This window comes from Poecilia reticulata, chromosome 9 (genome assembly GCF_904066995.2).
Source record: "Poecilia reticulata chromosome 9, P_reticulata-male-v2, whole genome shotgun sequence".
NCBI lineage: Eukaryota > Metazoa > Chordata > Actinopteri > Cyprinodontiformes > Poeciliidae > Poecilia > Poecilia reticulata.
The window spans coordinates 31,793,788-31,816,500 of NC_088838.1; the positions used below are offsets into that span (position 1 = coordinate 31,793,788).

The 22,713-nt window shown below is 37.7% G+C and overlaps 2 protein-coding genes across 2 annotated transcripts in view; one reads left to right on the forward strand and one right to left on the reverse strand.

The window, feature by feature from the left end:
• Positions 1–6,476, reverse strand: part of slc39a14 (solute carrier family 39 member 14) — a 39,714-nt gene extending 33,238 nt beyond the window's left edge. Inside the window, exons 1-2 of the mRNA XM_008417712.2 lie at positions 6,363–6,476; positions 6,189–6,269 (exon numbers count right to left, since the gene is read on the reverse strand). The gene's annotated coding sequence lies outside the window, so the exon portion shown is untranslated. The remainder of the gene's footprint in view (positions 1–6,188; positions 6,270–6,362) is intronic.
• LOC103470718 (STAM-binding protein-like A) overlaps positions 6,412–22,713 on the forward strand; it is a 385,599-nt gene continuing 369,297 nt past the window's right edge. The window contains exons 1-4 of the mRNA XM_008419350.2: positions 6,412–6,614; positions 6,753–6,828; positions 6,936–7,031; positions 8,965–9,361. Coding sequence (XP_008417572.3) covers positions 6,412–6,614; positions 6,753–6,828; positions 6,936–7,031; positions 8,965–9,361 — 772 coding nt within the window. The remainder of the gene's footprint in view (positions 6,615–6,752; positions 6,829–6,935; positions 7,032–8,964; positions 9,362–22,713) is intronic.

Below are 22,713 nucleotides of genomic sequence, written 5' to 3' on the forward strand. Positions count from 1 at the left end.
GTTTGCTCAAATAAAAAAAAGAACTAAAGAAAAATATTCCACCTATTCTCAGCGGGATTGGGTCTTTAAAAATATGTACTGTATCAAGCTAAATTTAATAAGTTAAATGAAAGCAGTTAATAAATCTGGTCCTATTCACTATGAAAATAAAGAGAAAGTAAGAAAAATTGTTGTTAAAAGACAAATACTTCATGTTGTGCTTAATATTTCCATTTGTAGAAATTTTTTATGTGTCTAATTTTTAAAATGTTAAATTTAGCTTCAATGCTACTTTTAGCCCTCACATTTCACAGCAAGTAATTGTTGTTTTGGGCTTTATGTGACTTTATGGTTAAACAAATGCTATGCAGTGCTATGTGTTTGTTTAAAATTATTTTTGATTCATTTGGGGTTGTGTTGCATGTTTTGCAGATTTTTTTTGTTGTTGAGGCTGGGGTTGCCACCCATGACGATGCTCACCCATGGTGATGGAAAACACCTGTGTAAGCTCATGAAAGCCAGAATGGGGACCTAAAAAGAGCAGGTCATGAGAGGATGAAGAAAGAGGAAGGATCGGACAGAGGACCGGGCAGAGGGACGCAGCCGGCAGTGGCCAGGAGGAAACCAATCTGCTGAGTGGCAAGAGCTGAGCTGGGCTGAGAAGCGAATCTGATTGAGTTTGCATTTTCTGCCTCATGGAGCTCAAACAAGGTCCCAACAGCCCACACATCCACACTGGGTTCCCTGGTGTGGCAGGGAAATGCATATACTAAGATTCTGTCCATGTTTAAGTCTCAGGGAATGGCTGGGTAGACGACGTGGCAGGGGTTCTACAAATGACCTTTTTATGAGTCAGAGCGACAAAGATGAAAAGAAAAATAAATATTAAATGGTCCTATTGATCATATTAATTTCATAATTTGTATATTATATACCTATGTACTATATTTGAAAATTATTTGAATTTTATATTTCTAATTATTTTATATCTGTAAGTATTTGAACAGTTTTCCTCCTTTAATACAAAGTAAATATAAATATGTCAACAAATTTGCTTATTTTTACTAAATTGCACATCATTTGCATGTTCAATTTACATATTATCACCGTACAATAATATTAAAGAGAGCTCCAAAACAGTGCAACCAATGTAAGATTTTTTTATGAAATATAAACACACACACATAGATACTTATACAAAATCACTATATGTATATAATGTGTTTGCCCCATTTTGATGGTGTCAGCATGTTACATCTATTCGCGGCTGGCCGCGGCGCCCAAAGCGAGAACCATACTCCGAGCCACGTCCACCAGGCAAACGCCAAACCCCGGTATTTGGAACAGGAAGTGTGTGGATGGCGCATGCGTGATACGAAATATACAACGACAAAATTATATTAACTTGTTTTACAAAATTTTACACGGAATACGTTTAAAAATATTTGTTAATTAAGTAATATACATTTTATATGAACGAAAAAGAATATTTGGAAAATAATCAACAACTTCCGATGACGTAGTGTCGTGAGGCGGAAGTTGTTTTAATCGCGGAAGTGAAGTGGTACAGTAGTGCTGTTGTTGAAGCTGACTATAGAAATCACATTTGGGATTCTTTACAACGTTCACGGTTTATTTATTTATTTTTGCTTTATGTAGGTTTCTGAGAGGCTCTCGTTCTCGGGTAGACCAGGTAAGAATGAAAACAATACCATTTGTTTTTCTAAGTGTTTATTTTCTGATCAAACCGTTGATAAAGTTGACGTTAGCTAAGTTAGCATAGCTAACGCGATGTCTTTCGGAAACATTGATCACCTTCTCCTCAGGGACACGGATCAATAGAAGGACCGGGTATACACGGCTGAAACGTATATTTATGCCACCCGTGTTGTTGTCATTGCGCCAACATTTTTCCAGAAGAGGTGAAGGGAAGGAGAGTGGGGGTGGAAAAATGATTGAATTTTGTTCTGGAAAGTTGTTTAACTAACCAAGCTTTATTTTGACCATATATGTTAACTTTCTCGATTTTTCTCTTTAATTATCTTTGATTTTTTAATTTGATTGTTGTTTATATCCCAATATATATATATATATATATATATATATATATATATATATATATATATATAAAACATATTTCAAAAAATTTGTGTTTGGATTAAAACCATTTATGATCCGCAATTCACATTTAATGAAGACTAACACCGCCTTTTGTGAAAGGAACAGAAGCGCGTTGTTTCAGTTATAATTTTATTTCAACTTGCATTTTTTGGTGTTTGTTTTTAAATCTAACAGTTCTTTATTTTAAACTACTTCATAGTGCAAGTATGCCAATATAAATTGTGTAAACAAGCCCAATGAAATTAGACTAGATAAAACGGTATCAATGTTAAATTCATGATCCCATTTAATTTTAAGTATTTAAAATGATGATTGGTTTCCTGATTTGATGAAAATCACAGGACAGCAGATGAGAGTTTTATTTACACAAAAATATATTGTCCTTAAGCTCATGTTAACCTTGATATCCCACACGTATGAATAATGTTAATAAAGTAGGAAACACTGACAATGAAATTAGCTAATAGGTAATGTTACTATACACACTTTTGCTTTTGTTCATTTAATTATTATAGATCAAACTAATTAAAATCAACACCCAGTTTCTCTGAACATAGATCAGACCAGTAAATAAAACATTTTAATAGAAAAATACTGACAGTTCAGCAGACAGTCATTGATTCTCTCCACAAGGAGAGAAAGTCACAAGAGGTCATTGCTAAAACAGTGGGATGTGTCCAAGACTTACGATGGAAAGTTGAGTGGAAGGAAAAAAAGTATGATGTAATAATAGCTTGTCAGGTATTCATAAACTTTGGTCTGCTGCCACTCCTAGTTAATCTCACCAGACTAAGTCTGGGCTAAGGGACAAAAGAACTGAAGTGTTGCTCAATGGTCAAATGGTCTCTTTTTAGATGAAAATGTAAAATATTCATTTGGAAAAGGCACAGGATTTACGTCTCTTGAGGGTTAATTGTGAAGTTTCCACATTGGTGAAGACTTGAGAGCCATGCCATCTGCTGGTCCGCTGTGTTTTATTATGTCCAAAATAAACACAACCATCTATCAGGAAGTGTTGGAGCTTGCCCCTGCTGAGAAACATAATGGTTATGAATTTTCCAGGAGGTCTTGGCACCTGTCCACACTTCCTTAATTTTATGAACATGGTATAACTGTGTTTGACTTGGTCTGACCCAAACCCTGTAGAGAACCTTTGGAGTCTTGTCAAGGATGAGGAAAATCAGGATAGAAGTGGATATGTGGTCCCCACCAAAAGCCACTTCAGTTTACCGTTTTTGAGGTGGAAAATTAGTGATAATACTCCAACCTTAAGTGTTGTGGCCACTTTTCTTGAATTTTGTAAATCATAAGTTCTGCCAATTTAGTTTTTCTTTGAGCTGTTGGAATATACTTGCATTAGTTTAGAACCAAAATCTGTAATTAATATAGTCAATGGTTTGTTTAACAGGTGGTTTGTTTCTTGAACACACGTTTTGAACTTGTAACATCAGATTAAGTCAACATTAACTTTCATCTAATTTGTGAAAGATTTGTAGTTATTGTTTTGTCCATATTTTTATGGAAAAAGCTACATATAATTTTTTTAAACAATCAAGTCAGAAGTGTGTTCAAGACACTAACTACCTGTTCCCAGCCCCTCGGCCTTTTCAATAAAACTTTGGTTTTGGATCTTAGAAAGCTGCGACGCTAAGTCTGAGCTCAAACTTATAGCAGCTTCTTGTCTTTAGTTCTCGTTTGTGAGCTTAGGTGAGAGCTGGAACGTCAACAGACCAGAAACTTGATCTAAGAATTCATCACTCTGGTAGAAAATATCAAAACACTTTAACTCTTCCCCACCTTGAGGCGACATTTCAACCCTAACCTGGAGGGAATAGTCCACCCACTTCTGTCTGCCGCAGTACAAGCCAAAAATGGTGAAAACATATGTTTAGTAATACAAAGAATGCTTTTAATGGTGCTCTACTGCTCCTTTTATCTCTGCCACACCCTCTTCATCTAAACCGTTTACAACTAACTGTCCCTTCGTCCAGTTGGGAGTATGAAAGCTGCGCCTACTGACGGACGATCCATGATGACTGATTCATGATGTAATGATTCTTAGTCAAGGTGGAGAAGGTGTGATCTCACATCCGTCTTTTATTCCAAGCAAATTTACATAACAGGATTACCGTTTTTGATCTTCAGATACAAAAAAAGAAATTCCTAACTGAGGTTAGGCATTTCGTTGGTAAGATGTGTAAAACGTTTAAAAATGAGTTGTTACTGTAGCATTAGCTGACCATGACATTAAAACAAAAAGCAACCAAGTGTAACTTTTATTGGTCTTAAAGAAAAATTAAATGTTGTAAGTCATATTTTACTAGTTTCTTCAAAGAATTGTAATAAATGTTGATGGCTGTGGGAGGAAAGGATCTCCTGTATCAGTCTGTATTACAGCGGGTCTGATGAAGACGTTGAAAGTCAAAATTATAGATAGTTTGATCTAAAACACATACAAAAATAACAATTGTACAGTCAATCAACAACTGCAATCAAGATTTAAAACAAAATCAAATAGAAATAATAAGAACTGTATAGATCAAAAGGTGTAGATTGAAGGTATTCAGTTTATATTCTTATCCTTACGTTTTCATTACAATCAAAACTTTTCCACTCCTCACTGCTTTAGTGTTGCAAATATTAACACAATACACAGAATCAATAATTAAATCCAGACGAGAAAAAAAGAAACAAGACACAAATTAAAGAAGTAAGTAACTCACCATCATGAAGGTTTCAACCAGATTCTAGTTTTCAATCATTTTATGTTTTAATTCCCTTTTAAACTGTTGTTATTAATTAGTTTGAGATCCTAGCAACAGAGATACACATACTTTTTAAAGTATGTAGTAAATTTCCCTCCTAGCTCATATTTTCCATCCTTTTCCTTAAATTATTTCTGAATATTTTTATGGAGCATGTTATTTTTTGCTTTGTATGTTATTTGTGCGGTCTTAAATTTTACTAACTCGGCAAACTCTTAATACTCCCCATTGTCTAAAAAAAACATTGGTGTGGCGGTTTACTACCCTTAAAGCTTTTGTTTTTGCAGAATATAAATAGGTTGGGGGTTGGTTCAACAGTTATTTCCCCAAATCTCTACACAATATGACAAAGGGAATAGTAAAAGGGAGTTGTATGAAGTACATAATGTACTGTAGGTCCAGTTTTACCCCATCATTTACATGAGGTTTCCAACTACAGTATTGGTCAATATTTCCATATACCCTATCCAGCCTAATGTGTATGACTTTGTCTCTCATAATCATGACTTTAAAATGACTTCTTGTTGGGCTTTTATTTTTTGTTTTGTGGTGGATATGAGCTTCCTTGTTCCAACTGAAGCAGCACTTCTGCTAAACATGAATGTCTTGCATGAATGAGCAACCATTTAATCACTAAGACAGCAACGTCATGATGACTAAAGTGTTGGAAAATCGACAGCCAGACTTGCAGTATTCACTGCAAGACAAAAGTGCAGAGTGTTTTCTAAAACGGTCAACAAAGGGTCAGATAACCTGATTTTTAAGAAAAGAAGTAACAAAATATATTCATAAATTTACTGTTTTGTTTTACTTTTATTTTTAAGCAAGGATTTTATTTCAGATTTGACTAATTCTCAAAACCTCGTCAGGCATAGCTATTAGGGATGCAAGTTATCAATTACTGATCTAATCTAATGATTAATTGATAAGCGGCCATTTTCTTAGAAACATGAGTTTTCTTTTGTATCAAAGAGGGTCATCCATTTTGCATATCATTAAGGGCTAATATGTTGAATGTTTTATTTTAAGCTCATCATTAAATTTGAACATAATTTATTTTGTGTCAGTTGTATTACATACTGACTGAATAAACTGAAAATTCTGGATTTCCCTCATTGTTAAACTGAGACATATTTAAAAATATAACCAAACACCTCTTGGATTGCTGAATAGAAAAATAAAAGATGAAATTTATATATATATATAAAAACACGTATCTGGTGAAACTTAAGGGGCTTGTTGAGTGTTTATATTTCAAAACAGAACCGCTTTAAGTCCATTTTACATCGCATACTGGACTTCTTTTGGATCGTTTCTCTTTACCGTTCTGTTGTGGCCGCCATCTTTGTTTCTCCATCAACTGGCTCCGGTTCAGGACGACCGGCGGCGCCCTCTTCTGCTACACTAAAAGACAGTCTAATTAATCGATTGGAACTAATTTTAGTTTAACAAACCATTAATCGTAAGTTGATATGAACCAGCGCTATCAGTGCATACTTGTGTCAAGCAGCTGCCCTGTTTCTCCAGTCTGTCAGGTTGAGCCGACATGGCGGATCACACGGACGTCAGCTTGTCGCCGGAAGAGCGAGTCCGCGCTCTGACCAAAAGGGGCAGCTCGGTGGAAGTCAACGACGACGTCCCGCCGCGACGCTACTTCCGCTCCGGCATGGAGATGATCCGAATGGCCCACATCTACACCGAAGAGGGAAACATCGAACACGCCTTCGTACTTTATAATAAATATATTACGTGAGCTTTTTTTTATATATATATATAATTAAGTCCAAGACTTGTCACATAGACCACATTCAGCAATCGCCATAATTTTGTTGGTTGTTTTATATTTAAAAATAAAGATGTTAACCCGATTCTTCTGTCTATTTTAAGGCTTTTTATTGAAAAACTTCCCAAACATCGGGATTACAAGACGGCAAACATCCCAGAGAAAAAGGACACAGTTAAGGTGCCCAAAGAGTTTGGTGTTTTGCCATTTATCTGTTTGTGTCTTTTTTATTTATTTTTTATTTTTTTGTGGAAAACTCACAGCTTAACTTTGTGGTTCCTCAACAGAAACTCAAAGATGTGGCGTTTCCTCAAGCAGAGGTTCTCAAACAGGCTCTTTTAAAAAGATTTGAACATGAATATGCGCAGTATCTGGTCAAAAAGGTAAGACGAAGCACCGATCTACCACAAAAGTGTTAATTCCTCTGAAACTTGGTTTTACATTTTTATCAGTTTATTTGTATAGCATATTTTAATAAATGGGGTAATTGGAAGTGTGTTATATTATCAGAATGGAAATATAACCACAAACGAGCAACAACTTTACATCCAGTGGCAAAATGAGGGAAAATGACACCAAGTTAAAAGATAACTACTCTTTAAGATGTTATAGTTATTATGAATCAAATGGAAAATGAATCTGACTGGGGCAGACTGGGAACGTACCAGTTAGAGGCAGTCTACTGGAAAACAAATGGGGTTTTAACCTTGATATAAGAAACTCAGTGTTTCTGCAATTTTTAAGTTTTCTGTAATTTTGTGCCAGATTAGAGGAACATAAAAACTGACTTGTCATCCAGTTTTTGGTAGAAACAGTGAGAGAAAACAGAAAAAACAATAAATAAAGCAAATGGAAATTATTGAGCTCGTAGCATGCAATTCATTGATTTACTGCTTATTTGTCTTAACTGCTCTAAGTAGGGGTGGGCATTTATTGCATTCTTTATTGTGATTAATTTCTTATTATAATAAGAATCTTGATTAATCGTTGTCACAATAAATTCCAATTAATGGTGTTTAAAAACAAAACCGTCCTCATCATCAGGTTTCATAGTTGTAGTGACCATTTGTCCCAAAACTTAAATTCAAAAATCACCTCAAAACTCGAAGGTGATCAAAACAAAAGTGAATCCAACTCAAATAGTCACCTGATGCACCGTGGATTCTGGTTTACGCAGCACAAAAGATCAAAAAGTCAACATGCAGTTTTTTGGTTTTATTTTGCAATTCAGGCAAAAGGTTACAGGCTTCTGCTCCTATTCCTGTATCTGTTCTCTGACTGGGAATCGATGTGACTGATAGGTTGGTAAAAAACCTTATGACCACCCACGTGCATAATAAGCTACCTAAAACCCACCTATTTATACCGTGAAATACCCACATCCCAACCTGAAATTAATTAACTAATTAAGTGAATTCCTAATCAAAGAACTTATTTTAAACAGCAAATTAAACGAAATTCTAATTATAAATTAACTAGAAAATAAACAAATAAAAATAAACTAAACAATTTAAATTCTAAGATTTAACCAAAAGAAAAAAGGGGAAAATAGCTCCTACAATAGTTTTACCATTTTCTCCACTGTGTGTTGAATACATACCAATACACTTGAAAATTCAGTTACTCTGAGCAGTTTGGTGAGGTAAATCACACTGGTGTCCTTAAGAAACAAATTACAAATGGGAATGTTTTTCAGGAGGTGTTTGTGGGGCTAATAATTGCTGTGACACACAGCCACCTAAGAAGATACAGTAAATTACTCTTGTGTCACTTTTATTCTTATCACAATAATACATAAAAATGTCGTGATAAACCGTTTAAGTCCATATCGCCCACCAAGAGCTCTGAGTGTGATGTTCTTTCAGCAAATGGCCTTTTGGAGAGTCTGCATACTCCAGTTAATGATTACTAAATTAGTTAAGGATTTTTTTAAAAATAGATCAGTTGTAACAATTGTGATTAATACTGATTATTCGATTAGTTAAATAATCAGTTACTGAAATAATCCTCAACTAATTCAGTCAACTAATCATGATTAATTAGGATTTTAATAATCAGTTAATTAGGATTAATCGGGATTAATCATGATTAATCATGATTAATTGATTATTGAAATAATGCTGAACTTATTTAGTACTCAATCATTAACTGGAGTATACAGACACAAAAAAAGGCAATTTTTGAGTCTGTTTAGTCAGACTCAATGTGTACATTAATCACGATTAATCATTAATCAGATTAATCAAATAAATCAGCTCAGCACTACAAACTATGAGACCAGACCTTTCACTCAGCTGTGGTCCGTCATACCTGCAGAAAGCGGAGGAGGAGACCCTGGCGCTGGAGCAGTCCAGGCAGCGTGCGCTGGACGCCGAGCGGGAACGCGTCGCCGTAATGCAGCGGCGGCAGCGGGAGCAGGAGCAGTTCAGTGCCTTCGAGGAGATGATCCGTCGCCAGGAGCTGGAGAAGGAGCGTCAGCGAGTGCTTCTGGAGTTCGCCACGCCGTCCGCGCCTCCCGCCGACACGCCCCTCATTCCTGGCATCCAGGGCCCGCCGTTGGTGTCCCCCACCATCCCGTTGAGCCCCAGCGATTTCGGCGCCAACGACTATCAGCACCATCAGCCCGCTGCTACGCCGGGCACGCCCGCGGCCGGACCGCCCAGCTTTGACCGCTCGCTCAAACCCGGGTCTCTGGTCAGCCCCGGGAACAACAGTGAGTTAATCATTTCTTTTCCCCAAGCTTCTTTAGTTTCTGTTTAAACTAAAGATGCTCTGATCCGATATTATTATCTGTAGAGGTCCTGACATCTACAGGACATCTACAGATTGACATCTGTAGATGGGACAACTACTGACATTGAAAAAAATTATAGAACGAGCTTCACGACAAGAGGGTTTCATATAGGTAAATTGTCCCAGAAGTTATTGTGATTAACAATAATGTTCTTTGGAGACCATTTTTAAGTAATACAATGAAAGGAAAAATAGTGCAAGAACACATTCTCAAAGACCAATAAACTTTAAATCCTAATGTTCTTTTAACACTGGAACTGGAAGACATTTTAAATATCCAAAATAAATGGATATTTAACAACAGCAAATAAAACTAGAAAATTCCTGCAGAAATTTTAAAGGGGCATGCCAAAGTGTGCCCGTCGGCTTGGACGCAGCGCTTTGATGCTAAAAATTAGCATTAATGCTAAAGAAAGCTGCAACGTAGTCAATAACCTGTGGAGAGGCAGAAGCATGTTGACTAAGCTGTACTTGTTCCATTCATTATGTTAAAATTAATGCATAAGCTAAAATTAGCCAAAATGCTAATGTTATCTTAAATGCTGGCAGTAGCATGTGGAGCAACAGGACCATGTTGTTTTAATTTTACTGCTCCATTCAGTATACTAAACATGTCTAATTAATGAGGAAAATTAGCTAATAGCTAACTTTAGGTAAAAGTGCTAGTACACTAGTCAAAGGAAGTGAAATGCTAATGTTTGTGCTAATGTTAATGAACTGCCTTGCTGCGCAAGGCAGTTCACTATCATGAGAAATAAATAACAAACAAAAGCTTATATTATTGCACCGCCTACGGCGGTGCACTAACACGAGAGGAATATGCAGACTTTTATTTTGAAACTTTCAGTTAGCGTCTTTTTAACTACCACACCAATTCATTGTGTTACTGTAGTTTGTTTAAACCAGTCACATAAAGCACAAAAGAGTAATGACCTGATGTGAAAATGTCAAGGCTTTTATTTTGAAACTTTCAGTAAGCTTTATTTACAATAGCTTTACAATAGCTTTTTTATTTACAGTGGATTACACACTAATCCAATGTGTAACTGCGGTTTGGATAATCCAGCTACAAAATACCCCATACGTCAAGCAGATCTAAACGCCAGCTCATCCCTATGCTAGAGAGTTCCACGATGTTGTAGTTCTGACCTTCAGTCATTGTAGTTCTAAAGAGCAGCTCAACTATCGTGTGAGTGAGACACAAAGGGATAAACAGATTCTAACTGTTTGAAGCAGTTAGTTTATCTGAACAAAGCAGTCCAAACATCTCCTTCCTATTCAGGATCTTTTAGAGTGATCCGAAAACCGTGTGAAGCATATAGTCAAGGGGGCTCAAATGCTAATGTTTGTGCTAATGTTAATGAACTGCCTTGCTGCGCAAGGCAGTTCACTATCCTGAGAAATAAATAACATAAAAAAGGCTAATATTATTGCACCGCCTTCGGCGGTGCACTAACACTAGAGGAATAGGCAGACTTTTAATTTGAAACTTTCAGTAAGCTTCATTTTAATGACCACGCTAATTCAATGTGCAACTCTGGTTTGTTTAAACCAGTCCCATAAAGCCCAAAGAGAAAAACCTGATGTGAAAAATGTCAGGGCTTTTATTTTGAAACTTTCAGTAAGCTTCATTTTAAATAGACAAACTAATCAATGTGTAACAGTGGTTTGGTTAATCCACCAATATAATGCCCAAAACAGCAAGTAGCTCTACATTCCAGCTCAGCCCTCCTCTGTAATAACTGAATGATCCGCCATGTTGTAGTTCTGACCTTCTGCTCTGCCCTCTGTATTAAGGTGTTTCACCATGTTTAGAACTACAGAGACCTTGTAGGCCAAACCAGCAGTTGCCATAGCGATCAAGCCTCTGCCAACTGCTGTGTGTGTGTGAGAGACACTTCATGCAACTTTGAGAACACCCAGTCACTTTTAATGAAAAAAGCAGTCTGAACGACCCCTTCCAGTTCAGGAACCGTTATGCCGATCCAAAAACCGTTTGAAGCGTATGAGAGGGCTACTTGTCGTCTCTGATAGTCCTGTGATTCATATCTGTAGGTCATTCACAATAATTGCACTGATGAGAGAAAAATGGTGTGTGGTGAGCTCAGTAATTTTTCAAAAACCTATATTAAACACTGAGGAGGAGCGTCAGTTGGTCATGTCCCATCACTTTGCTCTGAAGCACCTGGACAGAAAACCGTAAGCCCTAGAAAATTTTGAAAACATTTTACCGGAGCAGACATGCGGTGCTATTTCCTGACCAACTTTCATACCAATAGCACAAGTTTTACGGCCATGAGAGCGATTTCAAAATTATTTTTGGGTCAAAATTCCACCCTGTTTCTCACTCTAAAAAGCGGCATGCAGTTGGTTTCAGTTACACTCTGCGTTTCGGCAGTTGGAAATTTCGCTCGTTTTTCGCTTTTTACGTCGCCGTCGTAACTCCGATCCCCTATAAAAGTAATAGCTCCATCGGCATCGAGCCGCACGATTTGATACCACTTTTGTGGGTGGGCACGCAGCGGTACGAGCCGCATTAACGGTGACGGAAGAATAAATATATAACTAGAAAATTCCTGCAGAAATTTTAAAGGGGCATGCCAAAGTGTGCCCGTCGGCTTTGACGCAGCGTTATGATGTTAAAAATTAGCATTAATGCTAAAGAAAGCTGCAACGTAGTCAATAACCTGTGGAGAGGCAGAAGCATGTTGACTAAGCTGTACTTGTACCATTCATTATGTTAAAATTGATGCATAAGCTAAAATTAGCCAATATGCTAATGTTAGCTTAAATGCTGGCAGTAGCATGTGGAGCAACAGGACCATGTTGTTTTAATTTTACTACACCATTCAGTATACTAAACATGTCTAATTAATGAGAAAATTAGCTAAAGCTAACTTTAGGTAAAAGTGCTAGTGCACTAGTCAAAGACAGTGAAATGCTAACTTTTGTACAAATGCTAATGAACTGCCTTGCTGCGCAAGGCAGTTCACTATCCTGAAGTAAATAACATAAAAAAGCTAATATTATTGCACCGCCTACGGCGGTGCACTAACACGTGAGGAATATGCAGACTTTTATTTTGAAACTTTCAGTTAGCTTCTTTTTTAACTACCACACCAATTCAATGTGTAACAGTAGTTTGTTTAAACCAGTCACATAAAGCACAAATGAGGAAATACCTGATGTGAAAAATGTCAAGGCTTTTATTTTGAAATTTTTCAGTAAGCTTCACTTTTGCTACACATTGGATTAATGGCCACATTATTCAAGTGTAACAGTCCAGCTATATATGCCCAAACAGCAAGTAGGTCTAATGCCAGCTCATCCCTATGTGCTATTTGAGAGTTCCACCATGTTGTAGTTCTGACCTTCAGTCATTGTAATTCTAAAGAGCAGCTCAACTATCGTGTGAGTGAGACACAAAGAGAGAAACAGATTCTAACTGTTTGAAGCAGTTAGTTTATCTGAACAAAGCAGTCCAAACATCTCCTTCCTATTCAGGATCTTTTAGAGTGATCCGAAAACCGTGTGAAGCATATAGTCAAGGGGGCTCAAATGCTAATGTTTGTGCTAATGTTAATAAACTGCCTTGCTGCGCAAGGCAGTTCACTATCCTGAGAAGTAAATAACATAAAAAAGGCTAATATTATTGCACCGCCTTCGGCGGTGCACTGGCGTGAGAGGAATATGCAGGCTTTTATTTTGAAAGTATCCGTAAGCCTTATTTTAATGACCACGCTAATTCAATGTGCAACTCTGGTTTGTTTAAAGCAGTCCCATAAAGCCCAAAAGACCAATAACCTGATGTGAAAAATGTCAGGGCTTTATTTGAAATTTTCAGTACGCTTCATTTTAAATAGACACACTAATCCAATGTGTAACAGTGGTTTGGTTAATCCACCAATATAATGCCCAAAACAGCAAGTAGCTCTACATTCCGCTCAGCCCTCCTCTGTAATAACTGAATGATCCGCCATGTTGTAGTTCTGACCTTCTGCTCTGCCCTCTGTATTAAGGTGTTCCACCATGTTTAGAACTACAGAGACCTTGTAGTCCAAACCAGCAGTTGCCATAGCGATCAAGCTTCTGCCAACTGCTGCATGTGTGTGAGAGACACTTCATGCAACTTTGAGAACACCCAGTCACTTTTAATGAAAAAAGCAGTCTGAACGACCCCTTCCCGTTCGGGAACCGTTATGCCGATCCAAAAACCGTTTGAAGCGTATGAGAGGGCTACTTGTCGTCTCTGATAGTCCTGTGATTCATATCTGTAGGTCATTCACAGGAATTGCACTGATGAGAGAAAAATGGTGTGTGGTGAGCTCAGTAAGTTTTCAAAAACCTATATTAAACACTGAGGGGAGCGTCAGTTGGTCATGTCCCGTCACTTTGCTCTGAAGCACCTGGACAGAAAACCGTAAGCCCTAGAGAAATTTGAAAACATTTTACCGGAGCAGACATGCGGTGCTATTTCCTGACCAACTTTCATACCAATAGCACATGTTTTGCGGCCATGAGAGCGATTTCAAAATTATTTTGGGGTCAAAATTCCACCCTGTTTCTCACTCTAAAAAAGCGGCAGTTGGTGTCAGTTACACTCTGCGGTTCGGCAGTTGGAAATTTCGCTCGTTTTTCGCTTTTTACGTCGCCGTCGTAACTCCGATCCCCAATAAAAGTAATAGCACCCATCTCGGCATCGAGCCGCACGATTTGATACCACTTTTGTGGGTGGGCACGCAGCGGTACGAGCCGCATTAACGGTGACGGAAGAATAATAAATAATAAGAACTAGAAAATTCCTGCAGAAATTTTAAAGGGGCATGCCAAAGTGTGCCCGTCGGCTTTGACGCAGGGTTATGATGCTAAAAATTAGCATTAATGCTAAAGAAAGCTGCAACGTAGTCAATTAACTGTGGAGAGGCAGAAGCATGTTGAATAAGCTGTAGTTGTACCATTCATTATGTTAAAATTGATGCATGAGCTAAAATTAGCCAATATGCTAATGTTAGCTTAAATGCTGGCAGTAGCATGTGGAGCAACAGGACAATGTTGTTTTAATTTTACTACTATATTCAGCACACTAAACATGTCTAATTAATGAGAAAATTGGCTAAAAGCTAACTTTAGGTGAAAATGCTAGTGTATTAGTGAAAGACAGTGAAATGATAACTTTTGTACTAATGCTAATGAACTGTCACTATCCTGAGAAATAAATAACATAAAAAACACTAATATTATTGCACCGCCTATGCCGGTGCACTAAAAGTTGAGGAATATACAGACTTTTAATTTGAAATTTTCAGTAAGCTTCATTTTAACTACCTCACCAATTTAATGTGTAACAGTAGTTTGTTTAAACCATGCGCATAAAGCACAAAAGAGCAATTACCTGATGTGAAAAATGTCAAGGCTTTTATTTTGAAATTTTTAGTAAGCTTCATAATTGTTACACATTGGATTAATGGCCACATTAATCCAATGTGTAACAGTCCAGCTATATAATGCCCAAAACAGCAAGTAGGTCTAAATGCCAGCTCAGCCCTAATGTGTGGTATCTGAGAGTTCCACCATGTTGTAGTTCTTCTATAGTAATTAATCCTCAGCCAACTGCTGTGTGTGTGCTGCGCAAGGCAATGCACTAGGGGGCAGTGAAGTGCTACTCTTTGTGCTAATATACTGAGAAAAAAAAGGTTAAAAAAAAAGTTCTTGCACCGCCTATGGCAGTGCACTGACATGAGAGGAGTATGCAGGCTTTTATTTTGAAAGTTTCAGTAAGCTTCATTTTAAGGACCACGCTAATTCAATGTGCAAGTCTGGTTGTTTAAACCAGTCCCATAAAGCCCAAAAGACCAATAACCTAACGTGAAAAATGTCGGGCTTTTATTTTGAAATTTTTTGTAAGCTTCATTTCAATTAGCCACACTTATCCAATGTGTAACTGTGGTTTGTATATTCCACCAATATAATGACCAAACAGCAAGTAGATCTAAATGCCAGCTCATCCCTATGTGATATTTGGGAGTTCCGCCATGTTGTAGTTCTGACCTTCAGTCATTGTAGTTCTAAGAGCAGCTCAACTATCATGTGAGTGAGACCTAAAGAGAGAAACAGAATTCTAACTGTTAGTTTTCTGAACAAAGCAGTCCAAACATCTCCTTCCTGTTCAGGAACTGCAAGAGTGATCCAAAAACTGTTTGAAGCATATAGTCAAGGGGGGTGAAATGCTAAAGTTTGTGCTAATGTTAGTGAACTGCTTGCTGCGCAAGGCAGTTCACTATCCTGAGCGGGCGGTGCACTCATGTGAGAGGAATATACAAGTTTTTATTTTGAAAGTTTCAATTAGCTTCATTTAATGACCACACTAATTCAATGTGTAACAGTGGTTTGGTTAAACCAGTCATGTAAGGCCCAAAAGAACAATTGCTTGATGTAAAAATGGCCAAAGCTTTTATTTTGAAATTTCAGTAAGCGTCATTATCAATGGCTACACTAATCCAGTCTGTAACAGTAATTTGGTAACACCAGTTTTTAAATCACCAGTAGAGCAATTGCAGGATGTAAAATGATCAAGGCTTTTATTTTGAAAAATTTATTAAGCTTCATTATAAATGGCCACACTAATCCAATGTTTAACAGTGGGTGTGTTAACCACTTAAATAATAGCCCTCTGCTTTAACTGTATGTTTGCCATAGAATGTTTGCTATCTGACCCAGGAGCTGTTGCCATGTTCGGTTGCTATGGTAAATAGGCCACAGGGTGCCAGCTGTAAGAGAGACACACAGGGGAGACAATTCTATCTGTTTGAGCCAGCCAGTTTCACTAAAACAAGCACACTGAACGACCCCTTCCCATTCAAGATCCGTAAGGCCGATCCGAAAACCGTTTGAAGCGTATGAGAGGGCTATTTGTCTTCTCGATAGTACAGTGATTCATATCTGTAGGTCATTCACAGGAATTGCACTGATGAGAGAAATATGGTGTGTGCAGAGCTCAGTAATTTTTCAAAACCTATATTAAACACAGAGGAGGAGCGTCAGTTGGTCATTTCCCATCACTTTACTCTGAAGCACCTGGACAGAAAACCCGTAAGCCCTAGAGAAATTCGAAAACATTTTACCCGGAGCAGGCATTCTTTGCCTACGGCGGTGCACTAACCTCAGGGAAGTATGCACTTTTATTTTGAAACTTTCATTAAGCTTCATTTTAACTACCTTACCATTTCAATGTGTAACAGTAGTTTGTTTAAACCAGTCACAAAAAGGCCAAAAGAGTCATTGAAAAATGTCAAGGCTTGCTGCGCAAGGCAGTTTACTATCCTGACAAATAAATAACAAAAAAGTTTAATATTATTGCACCGCCTACGGCGGTGCACTAAAATGGCGGGTCAAATGCAAATGTTTGTGCTAATGTTAATGAACTGCCTTGCTGCGCAAGGCAGTTCACTATCCTGAGCGAAAAAAGGTAAAAAAAGCTGAATATTATTGCACCGCCTACGGCGGTGCACTAACGTGAGGAATATGCAGACTTTTATTTTGAAACTTTCAGTAAACTTCATTTTAACTACCACACCAAATCATAGTGTTACAGTAGTTTGTTTAAACCAGTCACATAAAGGCCAAAAGAGTAATGAATTGATGTGAAACATGTCAAGGCTTTAGTTAGGAGTTAGTTTGGCTGCATAGAAATATACAGGCTTTTATCATGAAATTTTCAGTAAGCTTAATTTTAAATGGCCACACTAATCAATGTGTAACAGTGGTTGGGTTAAACCAGTGATATAATGCCCAGAAAACTCTGCCCTGCCTGCAGATATAACATTCTGTTCACCCTCCATCTGTAGTAACTCAAAACCTATATAAAACACTGGGGATGAAGCGTCAGTGGTCATGTCCCATAACTTTGCTCTGAAGCACCTGGACAGAAAACCGTAAGCCCTAGAGAAATTTTGAAAACATTTCACCGGAGCAGGCATGCGGTGCTATTTCCTGACCAACTTTCATACCAATAGCACAAGTTTTGCAGCCATGAGAGCGATTTCAAATTATTTTTGGGTCAAAATTCCACCCTCTTTCTCACTCTAAAAGCGGCAGTTGGTTTCAGTTACACTCTAGGGTTTCGGCAGTTGGAAATTTCGCTCGTTTTTCGCTTTTTACGTCGCCATCGTAACTCCGATCCCAATAAAAGTAATAGCTCCCTTCTCGGTACGAGCCGCACGTTTTGATACCACTTTTGTGGGTGGGCACGCAGCGGTACGAGCCGCATTAACGGTAATGGAAGAAGATGTTATAATAATAAACAGACATTCTATTGGGTAGAACAATAGGTGCCTGCCATGCAATGCATGGAGGCAGTACTGACTTGCTTCGCAAGTCAGTACTGCTCTCCTTATGCATTGCTATGGCATGCCCCTAACTAGAAAATTCCTGCAGAAATTTAAAAGGGCAATGCCAAAGGGTGCCCTTCGGCTTTGACGCAGCGTTATGATGTTAAAAATAGCATTAATGCTAAAGAAAGCTGCAACGTAGTCAATTAACTGTGGAGAGGCAGAAGCATGTTGACTAAGCTGTAGTTGTACCATTCATTATGTTAAAATTGATGCATGAGCTAAAATTAGCCAATATGCTAATGTTAGTTTAAATGCTGGCAGTAGCATGTGGAGCAACAGGACCATGTTGTTTTAATTTTACTACTCCATTCAGTACACTAAACATGTCTAATTAATGAGAAAATTAGCTAAAAGCTAACTATAGGTAAAAGTGCTAGTACACTAGTCAAAGGAAGTGAAATGCTAATGTTTGTGCTAATGTTAATGAACTGCCTTGCTGCGCAAGGCAGTTCACTATCCTGAGAAATAAATAACATAAAAAACACTAATATTATTGCACTGCCTACGGCGGTGCACTAACACGAGAGGAAATGCAGGCTTTTATTTTGAAACTTTCAGTTAGCTTCATTTTAATGACTATGGTAATTCAATGTGCAACTGTGGTTGTAAACCAGTCATGTAGGCCCAAAAGAACAATTGCTCGATGTAAAAATGGCCAAGCTTTTATTTGAAATTTTCAGTAAGCGTCATATCAATGGCTACACTAATCCAGTCTGTAACAGTAATTTGGTAACACCAGTTTTTAAATCACCAGTAGAGCAATTGCAGTATGTAAAAATGATCAAGGCTTTTATTTTGAAAAATTATTAAGCTTCATTGTAAATGGCCACACTAATCCAATGTTTAACAGTGGTGTGTTAAACCACTTAAGTAGCCTCTGCTTTAACTGTATGTTTGCCATAGAATGTTTGCTATCTGACCAGGAGCTGTTGCCATGTTCGGTTGCTATGTAAATAGGCCACAGGGTGCCAGCTGTAAGAGAGCACACAGGGGAGACAATTCTATCTGTTTGAGCCAGCCAGTTTCACTAAAACAAGCACACTGACGACCCCTTCCCATTCAATCCGTAAGGCCGATCCGAAAACCGTTTGAAGCGTATGAGAGGGCTATTTGTCGTCTCCATAGTACGTGATTCATATCTGTAGTCATTCACAGAATTGCACTGATGAGAGAATATGGTGTGCAGAGCTCAGTAATTTTTAAATTAAATCTTTTTTTTTTTAAAGATTTAATTTAATTTTTTTTTGTGATCAATTGTAATTTTCCCTAAATACAAAGTTATTATTTCAAAAATGCATCAGTAGTATTGTTCTTTAGGGTTATATGATGTAACAATATTTTTTTACCTGCAGGAGTTGTCTTCAGAGAAGGAGGAACAGGTCTTAGCTTAAAATGCTCATTTTAAGAAAACTTAGGTACATATACTAACCAGAGACCAAAGCAAAAAGGGTAAAATGCTTAATTTTAAGAATGACTGATGTAAATGTACTAACCTGACAGGAAAAAGTTACTAAAAATTGCTAGAATGCTTATTTTAAATAAGACTGATGTAAACACAAAGTCAATTTGATGAAAAAGCAGTCTGAACGACCCCTTCCCCTACAAGATCCGTATGGCCGATGCAAAAACTGTTTGAAGCGTATGAGATGGCTTTTTGTCTTCCCTGATATTTATTTCTCAGGATATTTATTGATATTTATTTCAGTAAACTGCCTTGCTGCGCAAGGCAGTTCACTATCCTGAGAAAACATAACAAAAACTTTAATATTATTGCACCGCCTACGGCGGTGCACAAATGGTGGGTCAAATGCTAATGGTGGGTCAAATGCTAATGTTTGTGCTAATGTTAATGAACACTATCCTGAGCGAAAAAAAAGGTAAAAAAAGCTGAATATTATTGCACCGCCTTCGGCGGTGCACTAACGTGAGAGGAATATGCAGACTTTTATTTTGAAACTTTCAGTAAACTTCATTTTAACTACCACACCAAATCATAGTGTTACAGTAGTTTGTTTAAACCAGTCACATAAAGGCCAAAAGAGTAATGACCTGATGTGAAATATGTCAAGGCTTTAGTTAGGAGTTAGTTAGGCTGCAAAGAAATATACAGTCTTTTATTATAAAATTTTCAGTAAGCTTAATTTTAAATGGCCACACTAATCCAATGTGTAACAGTGGTTGGGTTAAACCAGTGATATAATGCCCAGAAAACTCTGCCCTGCTTGTAGATATAACACTCTGTTCACCCTCCATCTGTAGTAACTCAAAAACCTATATAAAACACTGAGGATGAAGCGTCAGTTGGTCATGTCCCATCACTTTGCTCTGAAGCACCTGGACAGAAAACCGTAAGCCCTAGAGAAATTTTGAAAACATTTTACCGGAGCAGACATGCGGTGCTATTTCCTGACCAACTTTCATACCAATAGCACAAGTTTTGCGGCCATGAGAGCGATTTCAAAATTATTTTTGGGTCAAAATTCCACTCTGTTTCTCACTCTAAAAAGCGGCAGTTGGTGTCAGTTACACTCTAACGTTTCGGCAGTTGGAAATTTCGCTCGTTTTTCGCTTTTTACGTCGCCGACGTAACTCCGATCCCCAATAAAAATAATAGCTCCAATGCCGGGATCGAGCCACACGTTTTGATACCACTTTTGTGGGTGGGCACGCAGCGGTACGAGCCGCATTAACGGTAACGGAAGAAAAATATGGAACTAGAAAATTCCTGCAGAAATTTTAAAGGGGCATGCCAAAGTGTGCCCGTCGGCTTTGAGCCAGCGTTACGATGTTAAAAATTAGCATTAATGCTAAAGAAAGCTGCAACGTAGTCAATTAACTGTGGAGAGGCAGAAGCATGTTGAATAAGCTGTAGTTGTACCATTCATTATGTTAAAATTAATGCATTAGCTAAAATTAGACAATATGCTAATGTTAGCTTAAATGCTGGCAGTAGCATGTGGAGCAACAGGACCATGTTGTTTTAATTTTACTACTCCATTCAAATGAACTGTTCACTATGCTGAGAATAAATAACATAAAAAAGTGTAATATTATTATTAACCTGAGGGAATATGCACTTTATTTGAAACTTTCAGTTAGCTTCTTTTAAGTACCACAATTCAATGTGTAACAGTAGTTTGTTTAAACCAGTCACATAAGCACAAAAGAGAAATACCTGATGTAAAAATGTCAAGCTTTTATTTTGATATTTTCAGTAAGCTCATATGTACACATTAGATTAATGGCCACATTAATCCAGCGTGTAACAGTCCAGCTATAAAAAGCTGATGGTGTGATGCAGAGGTTAGGATCTCAGCAAGCAGCAGTGGAAACCTTCCAAATCTCATCTCGCACAAGTGAAAGCTGTAATGAGAAGCAAAATAAATGGCCATTAAAAAGAGGTGTAAAAAAACATTTTTAAATAATTTTTAAAAACTTTTAGAAGTTCTGAGGCTTGTAAGCAGGACCGAGATATTTTCACAACTGTTGCAAACATCTATATATTTACAACTTGGCTCAAAATATAATGAAAAGCAGAGATTAAACAAATAAATTAAGGGTTTTAAATATGTTAATTTAAAAATAAATTTTATCCAAATGAACCAAGTCTTTTACTGTATGAATAAATGAGGACTATAATGAGGATTAAGCTGTTAATATGCTGCTCCGGTCAGACAACTTCAAATATGTAAGCTATGCTCCACCATTAGCAACCATGTTTACTTCCGCAAACACTGAGCTCTTCTTCTTTTATGGCGGTTGGCGGAACACCGAGAACGCGGACACTATTGCGCCTCTATGCGCATGCGGGACACTTTCAGGTCGTTTGCCGTTCACTCTGCAGAACACATACAGGTCGCATTTACTGGTAGTGTGAACGGCCCGGGAAAAAACAAAATAAAAATCGGAATTACCAAAAATGTCAGAATTGGATCACTTCAGGCTGCAGGTGAACGCACCAAAAAACACCTGAAAGGCTTCAACTGCGAACCACATCTTCGCGAAACGTCGCTACATAAGCTTCAACTATAACCAGACGCCTAAACACTCACATCGATCGTGTGGACTCGCAGTAGTATGAAGTCATGGGATCTGCCACTGCTGTGCTTCTAACACAAACAAAATAAAAACCGCACCCTCCCAGGTGAAAAATATCTCACATAATTCCGGTATATGACTATATATCACATATAAAGATACGAAAGAAATTACATGATAATTAAAACACCACAGCAATTTATTCTTTAGCGTCTTGTGGCGTACAAACATTTAGCTTCCCGTAATAATCCAGAAAATCCTGTTCCATCAAGCTAGCTAGTATGGAATCAGAGCACAACGAATATTGCACAGTAATTAACTTTAAATCGACCAACTGTCTCAAAACACATTAATTAACAACTGTAAGGATTACAATAATATTCTAATCAAATTAAAATTAAATACTATATTTATGGAGAAACACAAACAGTCTACCTGACCGTAGCAGACTCGGAAGCAGAGATGCCAGAAGTTCCAGAAGCTTCAGCGGCTTGGAATTCATGTCAGCCAATCAGAGATTGCATTTCCAGCGTGTATGACGTGTTCACAGCTGACCAGTCAGCTCAGCAAACAACAATAAAAAATTCAACAAAATAGCTTTTTGAGACTGTCACACAGCTGGCTGGCAGATTAGCACTTACGTCACAGGCATAGATACATGATGTTACGTGTCAGCCAATCGGAGATTGACATTTTCCAGCGAGTATGACATACTCTTCTGTTGACCGGTCAGCTTTGCTAAACAACAAATGTTAAAAGGCACAACAATAGTTAAAATGCTTATTTTAAGAGACTGAGCAAGGCAGTCTACAAACCTGAGACAAAAAATAGTAAACTGCTTATT